The 20,170-nt window shown below is 44.6% G+C and overlaps 1 protein-coding gene across 1 annotated transcript in view; it reads right to left on the reverse strand.

Annotated features, from left to right (window-relative positions):
- Positions 1-3,508, reverse strand: part of LOC309562613 (calcium-binding protein 2-like) — a gene marked incomplete at its 5' end in the record, with an annotated part of 42,768 nt that extends 39,260 nt beyond the window's left edge. Inside the window, one exon of the mRNA XM_082266866.1 lies at positions 3,140-3,508. Within this exon, the coding sequence (XP_082122992.1) occupies positions 3,140-3,508 (369 nt within the window). The remainder of the gene's footprint in view (positions 1-3,139) is intronic.
- Positions 3,509-20,170: the final 16,662 nt, after the last annotated feature.

Here is a 20,170-nt window from a genome sequence, read left to right on the forward strand (position 1 = left end):
TTATATGGGGAAACAGCTATGCATTATCGTTAAATGACTGTATAGAACTTTAAGTCCTCGCTGAGGCCACCAAGGGTTAATGTATTAGGCATTAAAATCCAGCACATTTCTTGTCGACAGAGTTTTTTGTTTTTAATTCTGCCTTTGAGACACTTTTGGGGATTTTTTCATCATTTTCAGTGTTTGGAAACATTATAATCTGGATTGCCCTCTTTTCCTCTTTTCCAATTATTCCGCGGATGCAGTCTTGACCACACCACAGATGGTGCCCACATTTGGTGCAGCCAATGTCCGGCATTGCATTCATGCATAGCCATCCATTCTTGTTAAACCTCACTAGAGGTCCCACACTGATAAAAAAAAGCCAGGTGAACCACGCTGCTCATTCAAAAGGTTTTTAATCATTACTTTGCATCTTCTTTTGTCTAGTTAATGAAAATGCTGCATTATCATCCCAATTGTAACTGCAATATTTAGTCCGGGCTCACACTGGTGCGATGCGGGAAGCCCTGCGAATCAGTGCAGATTCCCGCATTGCACCAGAATCGCACAGTGGTTCACACTGAGATCTGAGAAACGCTGGGGGTGTTAATGTAATTTTAACCACTTAAGCCCCGGAAGATTTTACCCTCTTCCTGACCAGGGCCTATTTTGCGATTCGGCACTGCGTGACTTTAACGGGCAATTGCGCGGTCCTGCGACGCTGTACCTAAACGAATGTGACGTTCTTTTTATCCCACAAACAGAGCTTTCTTTTGGTGGTATTTGATCACCTGTGCGATTTTTTGATCATGCGCTATAAACAAAAAAAGAGCGTCAATTTTGCAAAAATAATATTTTTCACATTTTTTATATGAAATTCCCCAAAAAAAAAAAACGTAAAAATCAAAATTTTTTAACATTTTCGGCCAATTTGTTTTATGCTACATATGTTTGGTAAAAAAAAAAAAAAAAAAAAATCGCAAAAAGCGTATTTTGATTGGTTTGCACAAAAGTTATCGCGTTTACTAACAAAGGGAAAGATTTTTGTCATTTTTGTTGTTTTTTTTTAAACGAGTAATGGCGGCGATCTGCGATTTTTTTTGCGGGACTGCGACATTGCAGCGGACAGATCGGACCCTTGACTGACATTTATGACACTTTTGGAGTTACCAGTGACATTACTACAGTAATCAGTGCTATACATTTGCACTGTTACTGTAAAAATGACACTGGCAGTGAAGGAGTTAACTCTATTGGAGAGGGAGGGGTTAAGTGTGTCCTAGGGGCGTGTTTCTAACTGTGATTGGCTGTGGCTACTAGTGTAAGAACAGAGATCAATGGTCCTACATAGTAGAACCGTCTGATCTCCATTCTTACACAGGGAAGAATGACAGGCGGCTTTGTTTACATTAGCCGCCTGCCTTTCTTCCGGTGTAATGGACGATCGCGAGTGCCCGGCGGTCATCGGGTCCGCCGGGCACACGCGCGGGGGGGTCCGTGACCGCGCCTCCGGTGGCGCACACTCGCTCCCTAGACCCTCACAGGCTAGCGACGTAGCCCTACGTTGCTTTGCCTGTGAGGGGCTGACTGCCTACGTAAATAGTCGTGCGGCGGTCGGCAAGCGGTTAATGACACCCCCAGATTGGTTCGCAGATTGCAGTGCGAGCTGTGAAATGGTGCAGGAATTGGATTGCATAGGTGTGAACACTGAACACCCATGCAATCTGATTCCAGTGCGAACCAAAAAAAGGGTCCTGCACCCTTTTGGTGCGAATGCGATGCGATTTCAGCCATACATTTTGTATGGATTAAATCACATTGCACAGACATTGCATGTGATCTGCACAGCAATGTGGTGCGAATCACTTGCTATGTCTGGCATCACACTAGTGTGAATTGGCACTTAAAATGAATTGACCAATGATTGCTTGCATTTATGCATAAATAGCAAGAACAGGTTTCTTTTTTTCAAATAAGTTTAAAACTAAAAAAAAGTGTTTTGTGTGTCCCTACTTGATTACACATCAGTGTTAATTTTGGCAGCAAATTTCAATTTAGTTTTAGTCTTCGTCTTAGGACTAAAATGGCATTTTAGTTTTATTCCCATTTTAGTCTTCTGCAAGTGTTTTAATTTTAGTCGTATTTAGTCGACTAAAACTCCAGTACGTTTTAGTCGACTAAAACGTCCTACATTTTAGTCGACTAAAACGTCCTACATTTTAGTCGACTAAAACGTCCTACATTTTAGTCGACTAAAACTCATTTTAGTCATCTATAATCAAATGGGTGTAGTTCAATTGTAATTTGTAATGCATTATTTAAGCATTTCTCTACAATTTCCAAACTCATTATATACTACTGCTGGTCCTGGAGTGAAAAATCTAATATGTTTTATTTATGGTATTAAGCTTTCAGCATGCACCAGTGTTAATTTTGGCAGCAAATTTCGATTTAGTTTTACTTATAGTCTTTTGACTAAAATGCCATTTTAGTTTTAGTCGTATTTAAGTCTTAAGACTAAAATGCCATTTTAGTTTTAGTCGTATTTTAGTCCTCTGAATTGTTTTAGTTTTAGTCGTATTTTAGTCGACTAAAATTGTGTTAATTTAGTCGACGAAAACGTTTTAGTCGGTTTTAGTCGACGAAATTAACACTGTTACACATTTATATTATTCATGCTAACTGGTCCTTCAGCAGAAAACATACAGGATTATTTTGTAAGGCAAATAGCTGCATGCCAAGTGCAATTACTGAAGCCATAAATGTTTTTTTGTGGGTAACTTAACAGATGTAAAATCAAACTAGTTTCTTGGGGTCTCTGCCCTGTGTATATTATAAATACTTTTTACTCTGCCCTAGAAAAAAGCTGATATGTCCATATAACTGGTGCCCAGAATATTCCTGTTGCCGTCATTATATCCATTTTCTGCCAAATGTTTTTATCTATAAAAAATGGTTTAAAATGAATTTCCCTTTATCGGCGAAATTAGTAATTGCTCTTCAATGAGAACATGACAGCGGGTTGTTATAAAGCAGACACTTTCCCTTATAGAAGGCAATTCCAAGAGTAAATCAACTGATTTTAATGGTCAAAACAATTGGTTTTTTAGTTTGATAAATAGGGCCCACAGATTCTTTGCACCACATTTCCACTTACCTTGCTGAAGAGGGCATTTAGGAAGGGTGAGTAAGTCTTCGTTGTGATGCTGTGGGTATCACTGACCCTTTTTCCTTTGTGGTGACCTCTTCCAGTGGAATGATGCCCATGATCATGCCCTCCGTGATGAGGGCTCTTTTTTTCATGGCCTTTGCTATTTGCGTGGTGTCCTTCACTGTGAGCGTTATGAGGGCTCTTTTTCTCATGGCTTCCTCCTCCACTTAGGCTCTTTTTGTCTCCTTCGTGACTTGCTGCTGTCCCCTTCTTTCCCCCATCTTCTCCCCCACCTTTGCTTCTTGCCCCAGTGTGGCCCTTGGCCACGTCATGTTCTGGGGTGCTAGATGTCTTGGCTCCAGAGTTCTGAGACATAGGATGGTTTCTTGTGGACTGTCAGTGGTAGACAGTGAGGATCACAGCAGTAGAGCACACACTGGATTATCAGTAATCTAATAACATCAACTTGTTCTGAGCTACGTTAAAGAGTTTAAAGAGCTTACCGAGGGGACATGTGACCTGTACCTTGCTTTTCCTATATTTAACATACAAAGATTTTGACTGAAAACTATTCATAGCTTTTCTTATACTCAATTGAACCAGCCAGGTTCTAGAACTATATCAGATGTAAATGATATTAACATTAACGTGCCAGTTTGGTGTCTATGCCTAAATTCTTGACCTTTTTGGAGAGAAACTATAAGGATACTAAACAGCTTGAGCACTGGTGGATCACCCTGATTTAAATAACCCCAGTAAGAACAAAAATGACTGGAACACATACCAATAATAATATTGTCACTTCAGACAGGTGAATAGATTTTGTAACACAAGAAAGGTAAAGAGTATATGGATACATCATAATAAAAATAAAAGCCTAGCAAATTACTAAATGTAAAAAAAGTGGTTGAAACAAAGAGAGAAGATTCCAAACACTCGCCCAGCGCTTCTTATTAGAAGGGATAAAACCACACAATAGATATAAAAATATAAAAATATAAAACCACATAAAATTTGCTGATCGCAGCCGCTGTAATAAAAAGCAATATATAATAGATGTAAAAAATACTGTAAAGAATACTCAGACTAGTATAGGTCAGCACTTATTCACATCCAGCAGCGCCCAATATGTCAAAACATATATAAGATCATATAGTCCTCATAAATGAGTAAAAACTGTCTTTTAGCTTAATCAGTGTTCATAATACAGCCAGACAATCCGTATTTTAGTGATCCCGGGTGTTTTGATGTATGTAATCCGGTATCAGCCTTCACCACACCATACGTGACCCCCTGAAGAGTGGGCACTCACCAGAATCACTATGAAGATACGCCTGTAAGCATTGGTTGCTTGGACCCTTGACACTCCTGGATATCTCTGCCAGTATCAGATGACCTCCACATGCGTGCTCCAATTGAGGATCAGATCACGTCATGCAAATAAAGATGGGGGCACAATAGTGTGATACCGTTTCAAAATTTATTGAACAAACCACTCCAAAGTGAACCCCCCAAATCCAATATGCTTACATTAAAACAATTCTTTCAAGCACAAATAGTAGTAACCCACTGGTTATGGCCAGCTCACCGCTGCTGCATGATAATTTTTCCAGCTTGCTCTATAGGTGAGATCCGGACCCCAGCCACGACTCCATAGGGTTACCAGGGAAACAGCATGCCTGTGTCCTGACGCGTTTCGTCTGTATTGACTTCTACTGAGGACTCAGGCATACTGTCTGCTGTTCCTAATTTATATACAGAGTAATTAGGACTGTTCCCGCCGCTTTTAGTATCGCTCCTCCCCCTAGGAGGAGCTCAAAATGCCGCAATTGCCACCAATCTATTCGCTTCCGGTATTTATGATACCGGAAGTGATGTCACAGGTAAACAAAGACCTTCGGCCGGATGTCCAAGCGTCACTTCCGATACCGGAAACCGGAAGTGGCGATCCCGGAAGTGATGTCAGAGGCAATCAAAAGCCTATGGCCGGATGTTGAAGCGTCATTTCCGGCCGTGCTAATTCCGCTATTACCGCTATGACCACTTCCGGGGTACTCACCCCGGATGTTGTTCCCTGATGGGACTGTACAAATCGGTATATATAGGCATGATCATATTGTAACCTCCACGGCTGGAAATTGCAGTTTAATATCATTAATACCCGCGATACTTTATAATAATCCTTCTCACCGGGGGACAGTCCTGACTACCTGGCAATATGAAAATACATATTCGATATTAAATTCATATATGCATACAGTTCTCACTAGCAAATTACTACTTTAGCCTTATTTAAGACTTGCACTCAACTCCCCAGGCCTTTTAGTTTTTTTATTGTACAATATCTATTTATCATAAACCAGGCATTGGCTTCAATAATGTGACTCCATGCAGAAATAAAGGCACAAATTAGTGTAGCCAGTGCTGTATCTTGGCCTAGGCCAACAAGGCCCAGGCCTAGGGCAGCACCTTGCAGGGGGCAGCAAAAAAGCTGATGGGGCTGCACTAATGTGCTGCCCTGATATGTTGCACTGATGGGCACTAATAGACTGCACTGATGGCCCCTGATGAGGCAGGACTGATAAGCGGCACTGATAAGGCAGCACTGATAAGGCAGCACTGATGGACACTTATATGATGCACTGATAGGCTGCACTGATGGGCACTAATAGACTACAATGGAGGCCACTGATGAGGCTGCACTGATATCTTGCACTGATGAGGCTGCACTGATGGGCAGTAATGAGGCTGCACTGATGAGCACTGTTAAGGCTGCACTGATGGGCACTGATGAAGCTGAACTTATGGGAACTGATGAGGCTGCACTGATGGGCACTGATAGACTGGTTTTTGTCTGTCGTTTACAGATGACAGGGCGGGTCATAAACAGGAAAGGGTGTGGCCTTTACAGGAAGGGGGTGGGTCATATTTAAATTAGGGGTTCCCAAGTTTAGTCAGGCATAGGGCAGCACAAAACCTAAATACACCACTGACTGTAGCTCTGTAATCATTAGGATAGATTGACGCTAGTGCGGGCCAGCAATGCATGTTTTCCCGACCTGCACAGAGATTGGCTGCACTTAAGCATTCTTAATGGCACCCCATGCATAGGCAACCATGGTGCAATTTTGCTGCATCCCCATGGGGTTAGGTGTAGGACAATGTAAGAAAAAAGGGTCGGGACTTTTTACCCCACATTTCTCACAGGTACAGCAGCCTATTCAAATGAAAAGTGTGTGCGCAAACATGCCGCACTAGTGTGAACCAGGGCTAATACATAATTAAATGTATTGTTTAACTACTTAAATAACAGACAACTTTTATCCCCTTCCTGCCCAGGCCAGAAGCTTTCTTTTGGTGGTATTTAATCACCACTGAGTTTTTTATTTTTTGCAAAATTAACTTAAAAAATGTAGAAAAAAATGCATTTCTTTATCGTACATAACGGGACACAGAGCTGCTAATATTAACTATTTGGGTTATACGCCACCTATAGGTGAATGGACACTGGCAACCAATAGACAGGAAGTTCCTCCTATATAACCCCTCCCATTCAGGAAGAACATCAGTTTTTTCGCCAGTGTCTTAAAGTGGTGGTCATGGCTGTTAAAGCTCTCCAAGTTTCGTGTTGTCCCAGAAAAAGGGGCGATCTAACCGGATCTATTCAAATGGCTTAGCGCTAAAAGGATGGTACCCAAGCCTAGGGAGCCAAAGACCCGAGGTTCAGCCTGTAATGTAGCCCTTTGGGCACTGGAATCTGAGAAATGGAACCCTGGTTAAATACTTACCCAAGTCAATTCCAGCAGGGTGTTCTACAGGTCCAAGGGAGTGGACCCCGTATGACAGGGGAACCCGGTTTCTTGATGGTCATGGGTGATGGGTGAAGTTTGGGTCCTATTCAGGGTCCTGCGGCAGGACTGGTAAGTGTTCCTTTTCCGTTTTTGCAAAAAATAGACATTTGTTGGGAAAGGAATAGCACAAAATATTCTTAAGCCGCAGTACTGATTTTCCGCCACAAGCTGTTCGGCAGGTTTGTTTGTCTGCATTACAGATCTCAGCTTGGTCCATGTGCTAAAGCGTGCGCGCACCCCCGGCGCATGCGCAGTGCGAAGCAGCGCTCATGAATGATGTCACGGGCAAGCACGAGAACGCTGGTTTTTTTCAACTGAATGCTGCTAAGGCTGAGGAGCTCGGGATCTCTGGCTGGACGGTCGGCTGATCGGGGGAAGTGGTGCAGGTCTAATAATATCAGTTTGGGCATGTGTTACAGTACATAGCAAAGAAAAGGGTGTTTTTTTTCTGTGATAGCTGTTAATGCTGGATCACAGTAGATCTACCGTGGTGCAAACTTTTTTAATTCTGGGTCTTCTTTATGTTTAAAGCAATGTCTTCCAGAAAAAGAAGCGGGGGCGCAAGGGAAAGGGTCAAGTACCCCCGCACCAGGATTAAATTCTCCTAGTCCGGTTCCCACTGCATTTTCTTCCCCAGAAAGGCCTGAAGCTACTGGCGAATCCGAGCCTTTACGTCTATCAGGTATTGTTGCTACCTCTGATGCTCCTGTTTCTCCCCATGTTATTAAGGATGCACCTGGGCCCAGCAAAGAGGTAAGGCCTATAGCCCTAGGTCCTACGGGGGCTTCTTGTCTAGAACCAGATTGGGGAGTGGAAGATGATAAGGAGGTAGCTATTGGTGACATGGAGGAGTCACAGGCTGAACATATTTCTTCTTCAGAGTATTCTGATTTTGATGAACCATTTACGGCATCTCACTCCCAAAGAGGGATGACTCGATCCCTTACTGAGATGGTGCGGGTTGGGTTTAAATTGCCTCTTTCTGAGGTATCTGAGGCCTCTTGTTCCTCGCTAGGCTCTTTACCTCCTCAGTAGGGTGTTCAGGCCTTTCCTTTTCACCCCCTGCTGCAGCAGTTGGTGTATGCAGATTGGGATTATCCTGACAGGTTGTTTATGCCTCCAAAGAGATTTTCTTTGCTATATCCTAAGGAGGAGAATTTCAAGAAAAAGCTATGCCGTCTGTTGACGCTGCCATCTCTTCTGTGAATAAGAATTGAACCTGTCCGGTTGATAATGCCCAAGTGTTTAAGGATCCAGCAGATAAGAAACTGGAGTCCTTATTTAACCACTTCCATAGAGAGCAGTTACACCCCCTTCCTGCCCAGACCAATTTTCAGCTTTCAGCACTCTCACACTTTGTATGATAATAACTCAGTCATGCGACGCTGTACCCAATCAAAGTTTTTATCATTTTTTCCACACAAATAGAGCTTTCTTTTGGTAGTATTTAATCACCACTGGGTTTTTTATTTTTTGCGATATAAGTGAAAAAAGAGCGAAAATTTTGAAAAAAAAAAAACCATTTTGCTTTGGTTTCTATTATATGGATATGGAAGAGCCCTGGGGCCATCATAAAAAAAATTTCAAAGATTTCTGAGTTTGAAAATATATATATATATATTTTTTTTTACAGAATTCTGAGTTTGAAAGTCAGAATTCTGAAATTAAAAGTCAGAATTCTGACTTTGCAAGTCAGAATTCTGAGATCACAAGTTTGGACCATGCTAAAATTTATTAAACACAATTCTGAGATTAAAAGTCAGAATTCTGAGTTTAAAAAGTCAGAATTCTGACTTTAAAAGTCAGAATTCTGAGATTAAAAGTGAGAGACAATTCTGGGTGGGGATGAGAGTTACATTCTGTAAAATTTCTATATCTTGATGAGAAGTTATTGCCCTACATACTTTTGTGTCATCCACAAAAACATAGATTATCCATCCCTCTCCACAATATATCCCCTCCCAGAATTATCCATCCCTTCTCTCTACAATGTATCCCCTCTCAGAATTATCTATCCCTTCTCTACATTGTATCCCCATCCCCACCCAGAATCATCCATCCCTCTCCACAATATATCCCCATCCCTGGCCCAGAATCATCCATCCCCCCAGGAGAGGGATGGATGATTCTGGGCGGGGATGGGGATATATTGTAGAGGGTAGGGATGGATGATACTGGGCGGGGATGGGGATACAATGTAGAGAGGAGGGATGGATGATTCTGCGTGGGGATGAGGATACAATGTGGAGAGGAGGGATGGATAATTCTGGGCGGGGATGGGGTTACATTGTAGAGAAGAGGGATGTATGATTTTGGGCGAGGATGGGGATACATTGTGGAGAGGAGAGATGGATGATTCTGGGTGGGGATGCGGATACATTGTAGAGAGGAGGGATGGAAAATTCTGGGCAAAGATGGGGATACATTGTAGAAAGGATGTATGGATGGTTCTGGGCGGGGGCAGGGATACATTGTAGAAAGGAGGGATGGATAATTCTGGGCGGGGATGGAGATACAATGTAGAGAGGAGGGATGGATAATTATAAGCGGGGATGGGGATACATTGTAGAGAGGAGGGATGGATAATTCTTGGCGGGATGGGGATACATTGTGGAGAGGGATGGATAATTCTGAGCAGGGATGGGTTTACATTGCGGAGAGGGATGAGGATGATGGGATTACAATGTGGGATCGCCAGTGGGTGGATTCTGTGGAAAGGCCAGTGGGTGGAAATGACACTTTCCTACAATGTAAATTAGTCGGTGTACAGCTTGTATAACAGTATAAATTTGCTGTCCCCTCAAAATAACTCAACACACAGCCATTAATGTCTAAACCGCTGGCAACAAAAGCGAGTACACCCCTAAGTGAAAATGTCCAAATTGGGCCCAATTAGCCATTTTCCCTCCTGGTGTCATGTGACTCATTAGTGTTACAAGTTCTCGGGTGTGAATGGGGAGCAGGTGTGTTAAATTTGGTGTTATTGCTCTCACTCTCTCATACTGGTCACTGGAAGTTCAACATGGCACCTTATGGCAAAGAACTCCCTGAGGATCTAAAAAAAAGAATTGTTGCTCTACATAAAGATGGCCTAGAAGATTGCCAAGACCCTGAAACTTAGCTGCAGCACCATGGCCAAGACCATACAGCGGTTAAACAGGACAGGTGACTCATTAGTGTTACAAGGTCTCAGAACAGGCCTCGCCATTGTGGACCAAAGAATTGCATGAGCTCAGCATCATATTCATATCCAGAGGTTGTTTGGAAATAGACGTATGAGTGCATCCAGCATTGCTGCAGAGGTTGAAGGGGTAGGGGGTCAGCCTGTCAGTGCTCAGACCATACGCCGCACACTGCATTAAATTGGTCTGCATGGCTGTTGTCCCAGAAGGTAGCCTCTTCTAAAGATGATGCACAAGAAAACCTGCAAACAGTTTGCTGGAGACAAGCAGGCTAAGGACATCGATTACTGGAACCATGTCCTGTAGTCTGATGAGACCAAGATAAACATAATTGGTTCAGATGTTGTGTGGCGGCAACCAGGTGAGGAGTACAAAGACAAGTGTGTCTTGTCTACAGTCAAGCATGGTGGTGGGAGTGTCATGGTCAGGCACTGGGGAGCTACAGTTTATTGAGGGAACCATGAATGTCAACATGTACTGTGACATACTGAAGCAGAGCATGATCCCCTCCCTTCGAAAACTGGGCAGCAGGGCAATATTCCAACATAACAACCCCAAAAAACTCCTCCAAGATGACCACTGCCTTGCTAAAGAAGCTTAGGGTAGGAAGGTGATGGACTGGCCAAGCATGTCTCCAGACCTAAACCCTATTGAGCATCTGTGGGGCATCCTCCATCAGAAGGTGGAGGAGCGCAAGGTCTCTAACACCCACCAGCTCCGTGATGTCCTCATGGAGGAGTGGAAGAGGACTCGAGTGGCAACCTGTGAAGCTCTGGTGAACTCCATGCCCAAGAGGGTTAAGGCAGTGCTGGAAAATAATGGTGGTGTCAGTTACCTTGGTGGAGGCCGAAGTGCTGAGAGGGCTTCCCTTGCAGCTCGGTGCGGATCACCCCTGGTGGTGAAACAGGAGATGACACGTCCCAAGGAGCACTGGATGCGGATGGATCCCGGATGGATGGATGGATGGTGATTAGGACCGCTTCCAGGAGATCTATAGATGCTCAGAGAAAAGAGACAAGGTTAATGCCAGGCCGAGGGTCATACACAGTGAATCAGTCCGAGGAAATGGAGGTACAGAGGGGTAAGACAAGGAGAGAATCCGTGGAATCCAGGCCGATGTAGGTACACAGAATATCCAGCAGAGGTATGGTTCAGGCAAAGAGTCGTCAGGCAAGCCGAGGTCAAACAAGGAGAAGTGCAAATGGGTCAAGGAGCAAGCCGGGTCAAAAGCAGGAACGCAGATAAACAAACAGGACACAGGTACTAGAGCTGATGATAAACCAGCACTGAAGCACAGCCAGAGAGTGCTTTATATAGGGCCAGGGCTGGGGAGATGGGCGTGGTGACACACCTGATCTGCCTCCAGCGTTCTATTGTTGCTGAATGGCAATTCCTTTCCTGACAGGTGGCCACACAAAATATTGACACTTTGGGCCCTATTTGGATATTTTATCTTAGGGGTGTACTCACCTTTGTTGCCAGCGGTTTATATATTAATGGCTGTGTGTTGAGTTGTTTTGAGGGGACGGCAAATTTACACTTATACAAGCTGTACACTCACTTCTATACACTGTAGCAAAGTGTAATTTCTTCAGTGTCACATGAAAAGATATAATAAAATATTTACAAAAATGTGAGGGGTGTACTCAGTTTTGTGAGATACTGTATGTACAGGGCCATGTGGCATTCCCCATATGTGGCCAGTAGATACAATAGGTTATGTGAAAAAATATAGACATCTGCTGTACAATATTTCAACATCAACAGGAGAAGGCTAAACAACCTGACTGACCTACGTGACAAACAGCTTTGTACATATATACACAAAATAGACAGTAGGTAGCCTTTTAAAGGCATGGAGATCCCCTACTAGCCTGTAAAGAAAAAGGGTGAGCATGTAGCAACTCTACATTCTATATATTCACAGTGAGACTGCCCTCTCCGCAGAGGTGACCTTCTCACCTGCAGAATCTCTAACACTAATGTTCCCGTAGAGCAGGGGTGGGGAACCTACAGCCCACGGGCCGTATGCGGCCCCCGAAGCCATCTGATCCGGCCCTGCCATTGGGCTGCCTCCAGAGGGGAAGGGGAGGTGCGCCTCCTGATTACACACAGAGCGGGTTCCTCTGCTTACCCGGCACGGCCGCTGTCATACAAAGTCAAGCCTCCTACCTATGATAGACAGCACAGTGGTGACGTCTATTATAGGAGTCGGTCCAGGAGGCGGGATTTCGTATGAGAGCACCCGCGCCGGGTAAGTAGAAGAACCCTGCTCTGTGTGTAATCAGGAGGTGCTCTAATCCCCATGCACTCTGCATTGATGGGGGGCACTAATCCCTCTGCATTGATGGGGGGCACTAATCCCTCTGCATTGATGGGGGGCACTAATCCCTCTGCATTGATGGGGGGCACAAATCCCTCTGCATTGATGGGAGGCACTAATCCCTCTGCATTGATGGGGGCACTAATCCCTCTGCATTGATGGGGGGCACTAATCCCTCTGCATTGATGGGAGGCACTAATCCCTCTGCATTAAGGGGGGCAAACCTGGAAAACCAGTTACCAGTAGCAAAATCATCAATACCAGCTAACATCACACACCTCACCAAAGAGAAGCAGTTGCAGCCATCACTTTAGGGGTGAGTTAATTAAATGTTTGACCAAATATAATAGGCACATTTTTAAGTTGATAATTTTGTATGGCCCCCGAATGATTTTAAAAATACCCAAATGGCCCTCAGCAGAAAAAAGGTTCCCCACCCCTGCCGTAGAGACTTCTGATACATCCGACCCCCTAAGGGCATGCTTGACTCGTCGTCCTGTTGTGTTCCTGTAATAGACAAACAGAACAACCTGCTAATCTAACTAAACATTTCTTCAATTTGGGAACCATATGACTAGCAATAGGCACAGTCCCTCTGAATCACCAGGGCGCCGACTCTTTCCTATCCTAGTCAGACCCAAAAGTTAGGAGGAAGAAGTGCGGAGTCCACCCGACTGGTGCTCACAGTGTCCTTCTCTCTGTAACACTGAGGCAACACATCTTCTCCTGGCAGCAGGCTATTAATGCTGGAGCCTGAGCAAAGCTTGCCTTACTTGTGAGAGCCTGTAAGAACTCTTCATGGGATCCTTTACTCTGGCATCCTTCTCTCTGAAAATACATTGAGCCACTACCCTTCTCTCACAAGGTAGAAACTTGAAGTTTTTTCAACATTACTCTGGCTCACTGGCCCAAAGGAATCTTTGTAAACTGTCCTTTATATAAATTATCTTCACAAAGTGTCCTTTCTCAGTACTTTTTTTTAGCAACAGTAGTGACCAATGGCCCAAAAGATCTTCACAAAGTGTCCTGTAGCAAGGTATCTCTGTGAACTTGGGGTTCACCCCCCTCCAGGTAGCAGCCCCTGGCTTTAACAGGAGAAGTCCTTTGTGGCAGAAGTTCTTTCTCCCAGATGATGATACTATGACAGTTTTGATGATCCCATCTTCTTTTGCAAGAATAGAAGGGAAAGGGGATAATGGAAAAGGGCTCCTAGCCCTAACAGCAACATTGTAACAAAGAACTCTTCGGGCACACTAGCCCCTTGGTAATTCAAACTCTCTCAGTAGCAACAACAGAATTCTTCAGGCTCACTAGCCCCTTGGTAATTCAGATTCTCTTAGCTGAATCAAGAACTAGGTACACCTCAGTAATAGTGATCAGGATGAGGTATGCGGACGATCTTGCCGTCAGGATTTAGGATACTGATGGCTCAGGTTTGGCCTATTCCATTTGGGCGGTTGACCTCAACTTGGTCAATGTATATTAACCGCCCCAGATTCCAGTTTGCCTTAAAAGACAGGAAGGTGTCACACAACTCGGCATAGAAAAAAAAGCTATTCAGTCGCAAGGATTGCATGAGGACACGAGGACATACAATGAGATTAGAGGAGAAGTGTTTTAACTTCAGGCAACGTAGGGGGTTCTTCACTGTTAGGGCTACAAGACTGTGGAATTCTCTACCACAAGAGGTGGTTACTGCAGGAAGTATGGCTACTTTCAAAAGACTCTTGGACGTACATCTCAAGGCTCAGAACATTAAGGGATATGAGAAATTATTACGGCCACACACACCTACACAGGTTGAACTGGATGGACTGTTGTCTTTATTCAACCTCAACTACTATGTAACTATGTAACTGAGGCCTGGATTGGTTCTGATGTGCCTTGGGGACATATAGGAAGTTCCAGATAGCCTTTTCACACCAAGCCCCAGGCTTGCTCTCAATTTCTTCCTTTTCTCCCGAGGGGCATATGAATAATTGTATTGTACTCCTTGGCCACCTTCCTCTGGACAAGTTGTTGAAAACGAGAGAACCTGGGAAGTTTCTGCCTGTCTCCTCTCCCAGGTGGGACGTAAGAGGTCTCTACTTTCTCGATCAGCTTGGAGTAGGCATCGTTCTGTGCACAAGCCCGGGCATAGGTGCAGGGTGGGGATTGGCCTGGGACCTTAGTAGCATAGGCCTCACAGAACCCAAGATTCCATGCACACTTCATCCGAATGTCTGCCTCTGTCTCTTCACTAAGTGAACTGGAACTTGCAGGACTTTTTTTTCCTTCAGTTCCCCAGTCCCACTCCCCTTCTGATCCCCAGTCATCGATTCCCTCTTCCAGGAATCCATAATGATACTAAAAACTGGGTGACTCCACATCAATGGCCCCTGCCTCCCCCTCACCAGAGGACTTCAACTTCTGGGCCTATTGTCGCCCCTCTGCTTCTTTAAGAGCTGGACTGTTGGTTGCTGTAACTGCCACCATTGCACCTTATGACTGCTGCTTGGCCCTTACAACTTGTGTGCATTGCACCTCTGAGATGTGGGTCTCCCTGGTTTGGCAGATGGCTATGCAGGTTTGCACCACTGGTCTCGGCCCATCCTCTTCCAAAGGGAATGGCCACTATAGATGTCAGCAGTTCAGATGTGATTCCTACTTCTCAGTTTACATACCATCTTCTTGTAACGCTCCTGCGTTTCTTATATGGTGTGGATTTTCAGCTGCAGAAATAGTTCCACGTCAGTAGTCATGTAAGAGATTTGCTGAGATACCATTCCCAACCTCAATGACTCATCATGTGTGGAAGGTCTTATTTCAGCCAGTAAATGCACACAATTAGCAAGCTGGTTCCTAGAATGACTTTATGTATGTGGTAACACAATGATGAAGGTTGAGGGATAGGTTGAGTGGAGGTGGTAGGTGATAGACACTTGAAGGTGAGACAGTAGCAGATGGATGCAGGAAGGTTTAGCAATGTTGTATGATAGCAGATGAAAGAATAGCAGGTGGACATACAAAAGAGATCAACCCAGTGCAGAAAAGTAGCAGTAGTCTCAAGAGCTAGCAATCTAGTTATGCAGATGTGATAAACAGTCTTTACTATGCAGAGCTAGGTAGTGTAAGCTTAGTATAAGATTATAGAGAATTCCCCTGCGGGGTACTTAGCACTATTAGCGATACAGCCGAAGGGTGGTTTAGGAGAGGCGGATGATCCAGTAGCAGGATACAGGGATCAGCGCGGCGAGGTTCCGTCAGCGAGGTAAGCTTGCAAGCATGGAAGCTTCAAGCAAGGTTAGCATCCAGGTAAGGGTGTTTGAACGAACACATGTGAGTGAGAACCGGCGCTTTAAATAGCCATCTAGTCCGGCGCTGGGTGATGACAGCTCCAGTCTTAAAGGTGTATGCGCACCTTTTCCAAAAGTAAATGGTGGGGCGCATACACTTGTGGAAAGTGTAATTTAGGGTACCAAAGGGTACCAAAGGGAACATTACACTTCTCTGCTGGCAATCACTCTGCCCCAACTTCAGCAACATGCCACCGCAATGCCCACACTGGTCCCACGTTCGCAGCTGCATGGACACATTTAGGCATCTGCTACATACCAGTCAAAGATGCTCCGTGTCCCCTCCGCTGCACAATGCCAGACTTCCCTTGGGCAACAATCGGACCCCTGTGTCCAATAGAGTCAAATTCTGTTATTCAGTCTGCTCCTCAACTACACCCAACAGCAGAAGTGATGTCTCAGCTCCCTTACTCTGTTTGGATTGGTGGCCCGCGGACAACGACTCTGCCCACGTTCCTAGACTAGCTGACTTTCCGGCGGCGTCTCCTCCTGCAAGGCAGATCTCTTTGGCGCACTCTCTTTGTGCGCGGTGCAGTAACCCCTTCGCTGCTGCTATAACGATTCTCAGTCTGCACGAGTGGTACTGCAATGAAGATTGTGTTCCCTGCCACAGATACACATACATCTGCCTCTTCTGTTTTGACTTGAGCTCCGGTTGCACTTCTCCATCCACAAGCAAACCAAACTCGCTCACCACTGTTAGAAATTGTCCTGCTGTTACTGACTGCACGGCAGACATTTTTCTCCACAGCACATGCACCGACACACCTCTGACCCGCTGATCTCTGTGTCCTGAGTCACTGCTTTCCTGACCATAACTTTAAAGCACACCTGTCTATGGGTGCCCCGAGCCCACCCTTTTTAGAAGCCTATTAGAGCCTCTGGCTCCAATCACGTGCTTAAAAAAAAAAAAATCCCCTGTTGGAATCCATGCGTCCGGCGCCCTGCATGTAGATTAGGGGGCCGGACGCATGAATAGGGAGGGCGGCACCCCTGCGCCCACAATGGATGGGCCGCCACTGGTCCAGATGATCCTTTTGTATCTGTACTTTCTAAGTCACTGACTTGGAACAATAGGCACCAAGTAAAGTCAGAACCTCTAAACTCCATCTTGGTTTCAAGTCAACAAATCAGTACTGACATGAGAAACTCAGCATAAACTAGTAGAAAATCTGCCAAAAATTCCCGTCCGAGGTAAAATAGTACGATTTTCGGCTAGTGTGTACACAACTTTCAGCAGCCAATGCCAACATTTTCAACGAAAAAAAAACGGAGGGACAAACACCAAAACTTTCGTCGTCCGTTCTCAGCACGACCAATTTTTGTTTAATGTGTATGCAGTATGTCCACGAAAAATCAGATACGAAAGACCACGCATGATCGAAAGTTGCTGACGACCCGGAAGTTTATCATAAAAAAAAACCCCACAGAAATGGATAATTTGTATCTATATTCTTTGCACTATGAACTGAGCACCGATTCTCTCTCTCTATCTATCTCTATCTATCCACACATTCAGTGTACAGGGGATATGTAAAGTCTATACATCAATGTTGATATGTCAGAATACAGAAACCTACAGTGTTGTGTAGACTGTAGATATCCACTGTCTTTGTGTGTGTATAGCAATTAACCACTTTAGGACCGGAGGATTTTCCTGCTTTACGTCCAGGCCACTTTTTGCGATTCGGCACTGTGTGAATTTAACTGACAATTGCGCGGTCGTGCGACGCCGTACCCAAACGAAATTTACGTCCTTTTTCTCCCACAAACAGAGACAATTTTGAAAAAATAACAATATTTTTCAAATTTTTTTATATGAAATTCCCCAAAAAAATGTAAAAATCTAAATTTTTTAACATTTTAGGCCAATTTGTTTTCTGCTACATATTTTTGGTAAAAAAAATCGCAATAAGCGTATTTTGATTGGTTTGCGCAAAAGTTATCGCAGCTACTAACTACGGGAAATTTATGTCATTTTTATTGTTTTTTTTTTTTAACTAGTAATGGCGGCGATCTGGTGACGATCTGTGATTTTTTTTTGCGGGACTGCGACATTGCGGCGGACAGATCAGACCCCTAACTGACATTTTTTACACTTTTGGGGGTACCAGTGACATTACTACAGTAATCAGTGGTATAAATATGCACTGTTACTGTAATAATGACACTGGCAGGGATGGGGTTAACTTTATTGGTGATCAAGGGGTTAATGTATGCCTGGTGCTTACTGATGTGTGTAGGGGGAGGGGACTGTGTGACACAGGCACAGATCGCAGGTTCAGCTATGCTAAATCCTGTAATCTGTCCCTGCCTGTCACATAGGAGATACGCCCGCTTCGTTTACACAAGCGGGCGGATCTCCTCACTCGATCCCCGACGAGCGGCGGTGATCACCCCCTCTCTTCCCCTGGCCTGACTCCCGCTGTGTCGAATACAGCGGGGGCGAGCCTCCGGCGGTGCGCGCGCGCCGCCCACAAGGGGAGAAGTCCAGCGACGTAGGTCTACGTCGCTGGACGATAACAACCCATTTTGCCGCAGTACGCTCCATGTGAGCGGTCGCCAAGTGGTTAATTATTATTCGATCAGAAGGATCCAAGAATAAAAGCCATGTCACAACCGCAGGATGGAACTCAAAGGCGTGGCCTCGGGGGTCAGACGTATACGTACTTACATCACACTCTATGAACAAACGTCAACAGAAAAAAAAAGAAAATCGGACGAGAAATTTCATGAACATTATACACTGTCAACTAAAAACAGTAATGAACTGATGAACTAATGAACAGCAAGAGAGAGAAAAATCGGAGGATATTTCGTCCGATTTTCGGTAAGTGTGTACGAGCCTTAACAGCCAAACCAAACAGTATTTTCAAAAGTAGCATTATTATCCTATGTGTTTTCCTTTAGTGACCTATTGGCTGGTTGTTTAAGGCCCCGTTCACATAGGGGCGACGCTACTTCGCACCGCGACCTCCGAGGTCGCGGTGCGAGCAGCGCGCCGCGACCTCGGAGCGGCCGCCACTGACTTCATAACATTGAAGTCTATGGCGGTCGCCTCCGGGTCGCCCCAAAGAAGCTCCGGACCCTTTTTCTAGGTCGGAGCGACTTGTGTCGCTCCTATTAGAACGGGTCCGCAGCTTCCCTATGGGAGACGACCAGGTCGCCTCACAGGTCGCCCTAGTGTGAACCGGGACTAAACCTACTGCACTTTGTCTTTTGTCTGATTTAGAGCAGTAATAAACCCCAAACCAAAAATGTATTATATTGCAGTTTACCAATCATTAGATGTAAGGGCTGTATCAATTGGCTTTTCTCTGGCTTTTAGAGTCCATTCACACTAGCGCGGCACGACTCGGTACTACTTCAGGGGCGACTTGTGAAGTCCCGTGCACCGCGACTTCGGCGCGACTTGCACGGACTTCATATAATGAATGTCTATGCAAGTCGCTCCGAGGTCGCCCCGAAGTAGTACAGGACCCTTTTTCTAAGTCGGAGCGACTTGTGTCGCTCCTATTAGAACGGGTCCTGTAGCAGTCAATGGACCGCGAGGGACCGCGACTTGTCAGGCTGACAAGTCGCCTGACAAGTCGCGGTAGTGAGAATGGGGGCTTACTCTTCTGTGTTCACCTGGTGATCTTGCCAGTAACACAACTCCTGTGTTAGTGAGACACAACTCTGGATACATTAGCACAGGAGGCACAGAAGGGGCTGCATTGTCAGTCTGGGGAGTAGGGTAGTTTTAAATGTATTAGCAGATTTGGATGCACTAACAAATTGAAGCCAAAACCCCAGTTTACACTTTATAAGTGGTTGCAGCAAACAGTTTTTTACCTTTTAGGATAAAAGTATTGCATGAATAAATAAAAGCTGATTATTTTAAGTACCCTTGCCAGTGTTAAGCTGTTTGTCTCATCCATATGAATTGACACATTCTGCTAGAGAGTTTGAGTTTGTGAAAAACCACAGACTTGCTGGCTGGGTCACCAGACGAAATTAAAAGGAAAAAAGCCTAAAAAGGAAACAAATGCAGCTATCACATCTTAGAATTGGTAAGCTACAAAATGTTTGCTTTTGGGTTTAATACTGCCTTAAAGAAGTTAATGTAATTTGTAAACCCCCACGGGCTACAGATTATATTGTTGTGCTTACAGTATATGCATTATATATTTTACAGATTTTTTTTTTTTTTTTTTTTTACATGTCTTTGTAGTAGTTTTTGCATTACTGTCACTTCTGATTGTGTTACCAAATATCTCACTGCCTATATTCTGTCACCCGCCTCTGCCTATCTCAAAACTTGCTCAGGCGTGGTCTTGCCTTCAAACCCACAGGAAGTATAATAA

The sequence above is a fragment of the Pelophylax lessonae genome (assembly GCF_965119305.1).
Source record: "Pelophylax lessonae genome assembly, chromosome: 9".
Classification (NCBI taxonomy): domain Eukaryota; kingdom Metazoa; phylum Chordata; class Amphibia; order Anura; family Ranidae; genus Pelophylax; species Pelophylax lessonae.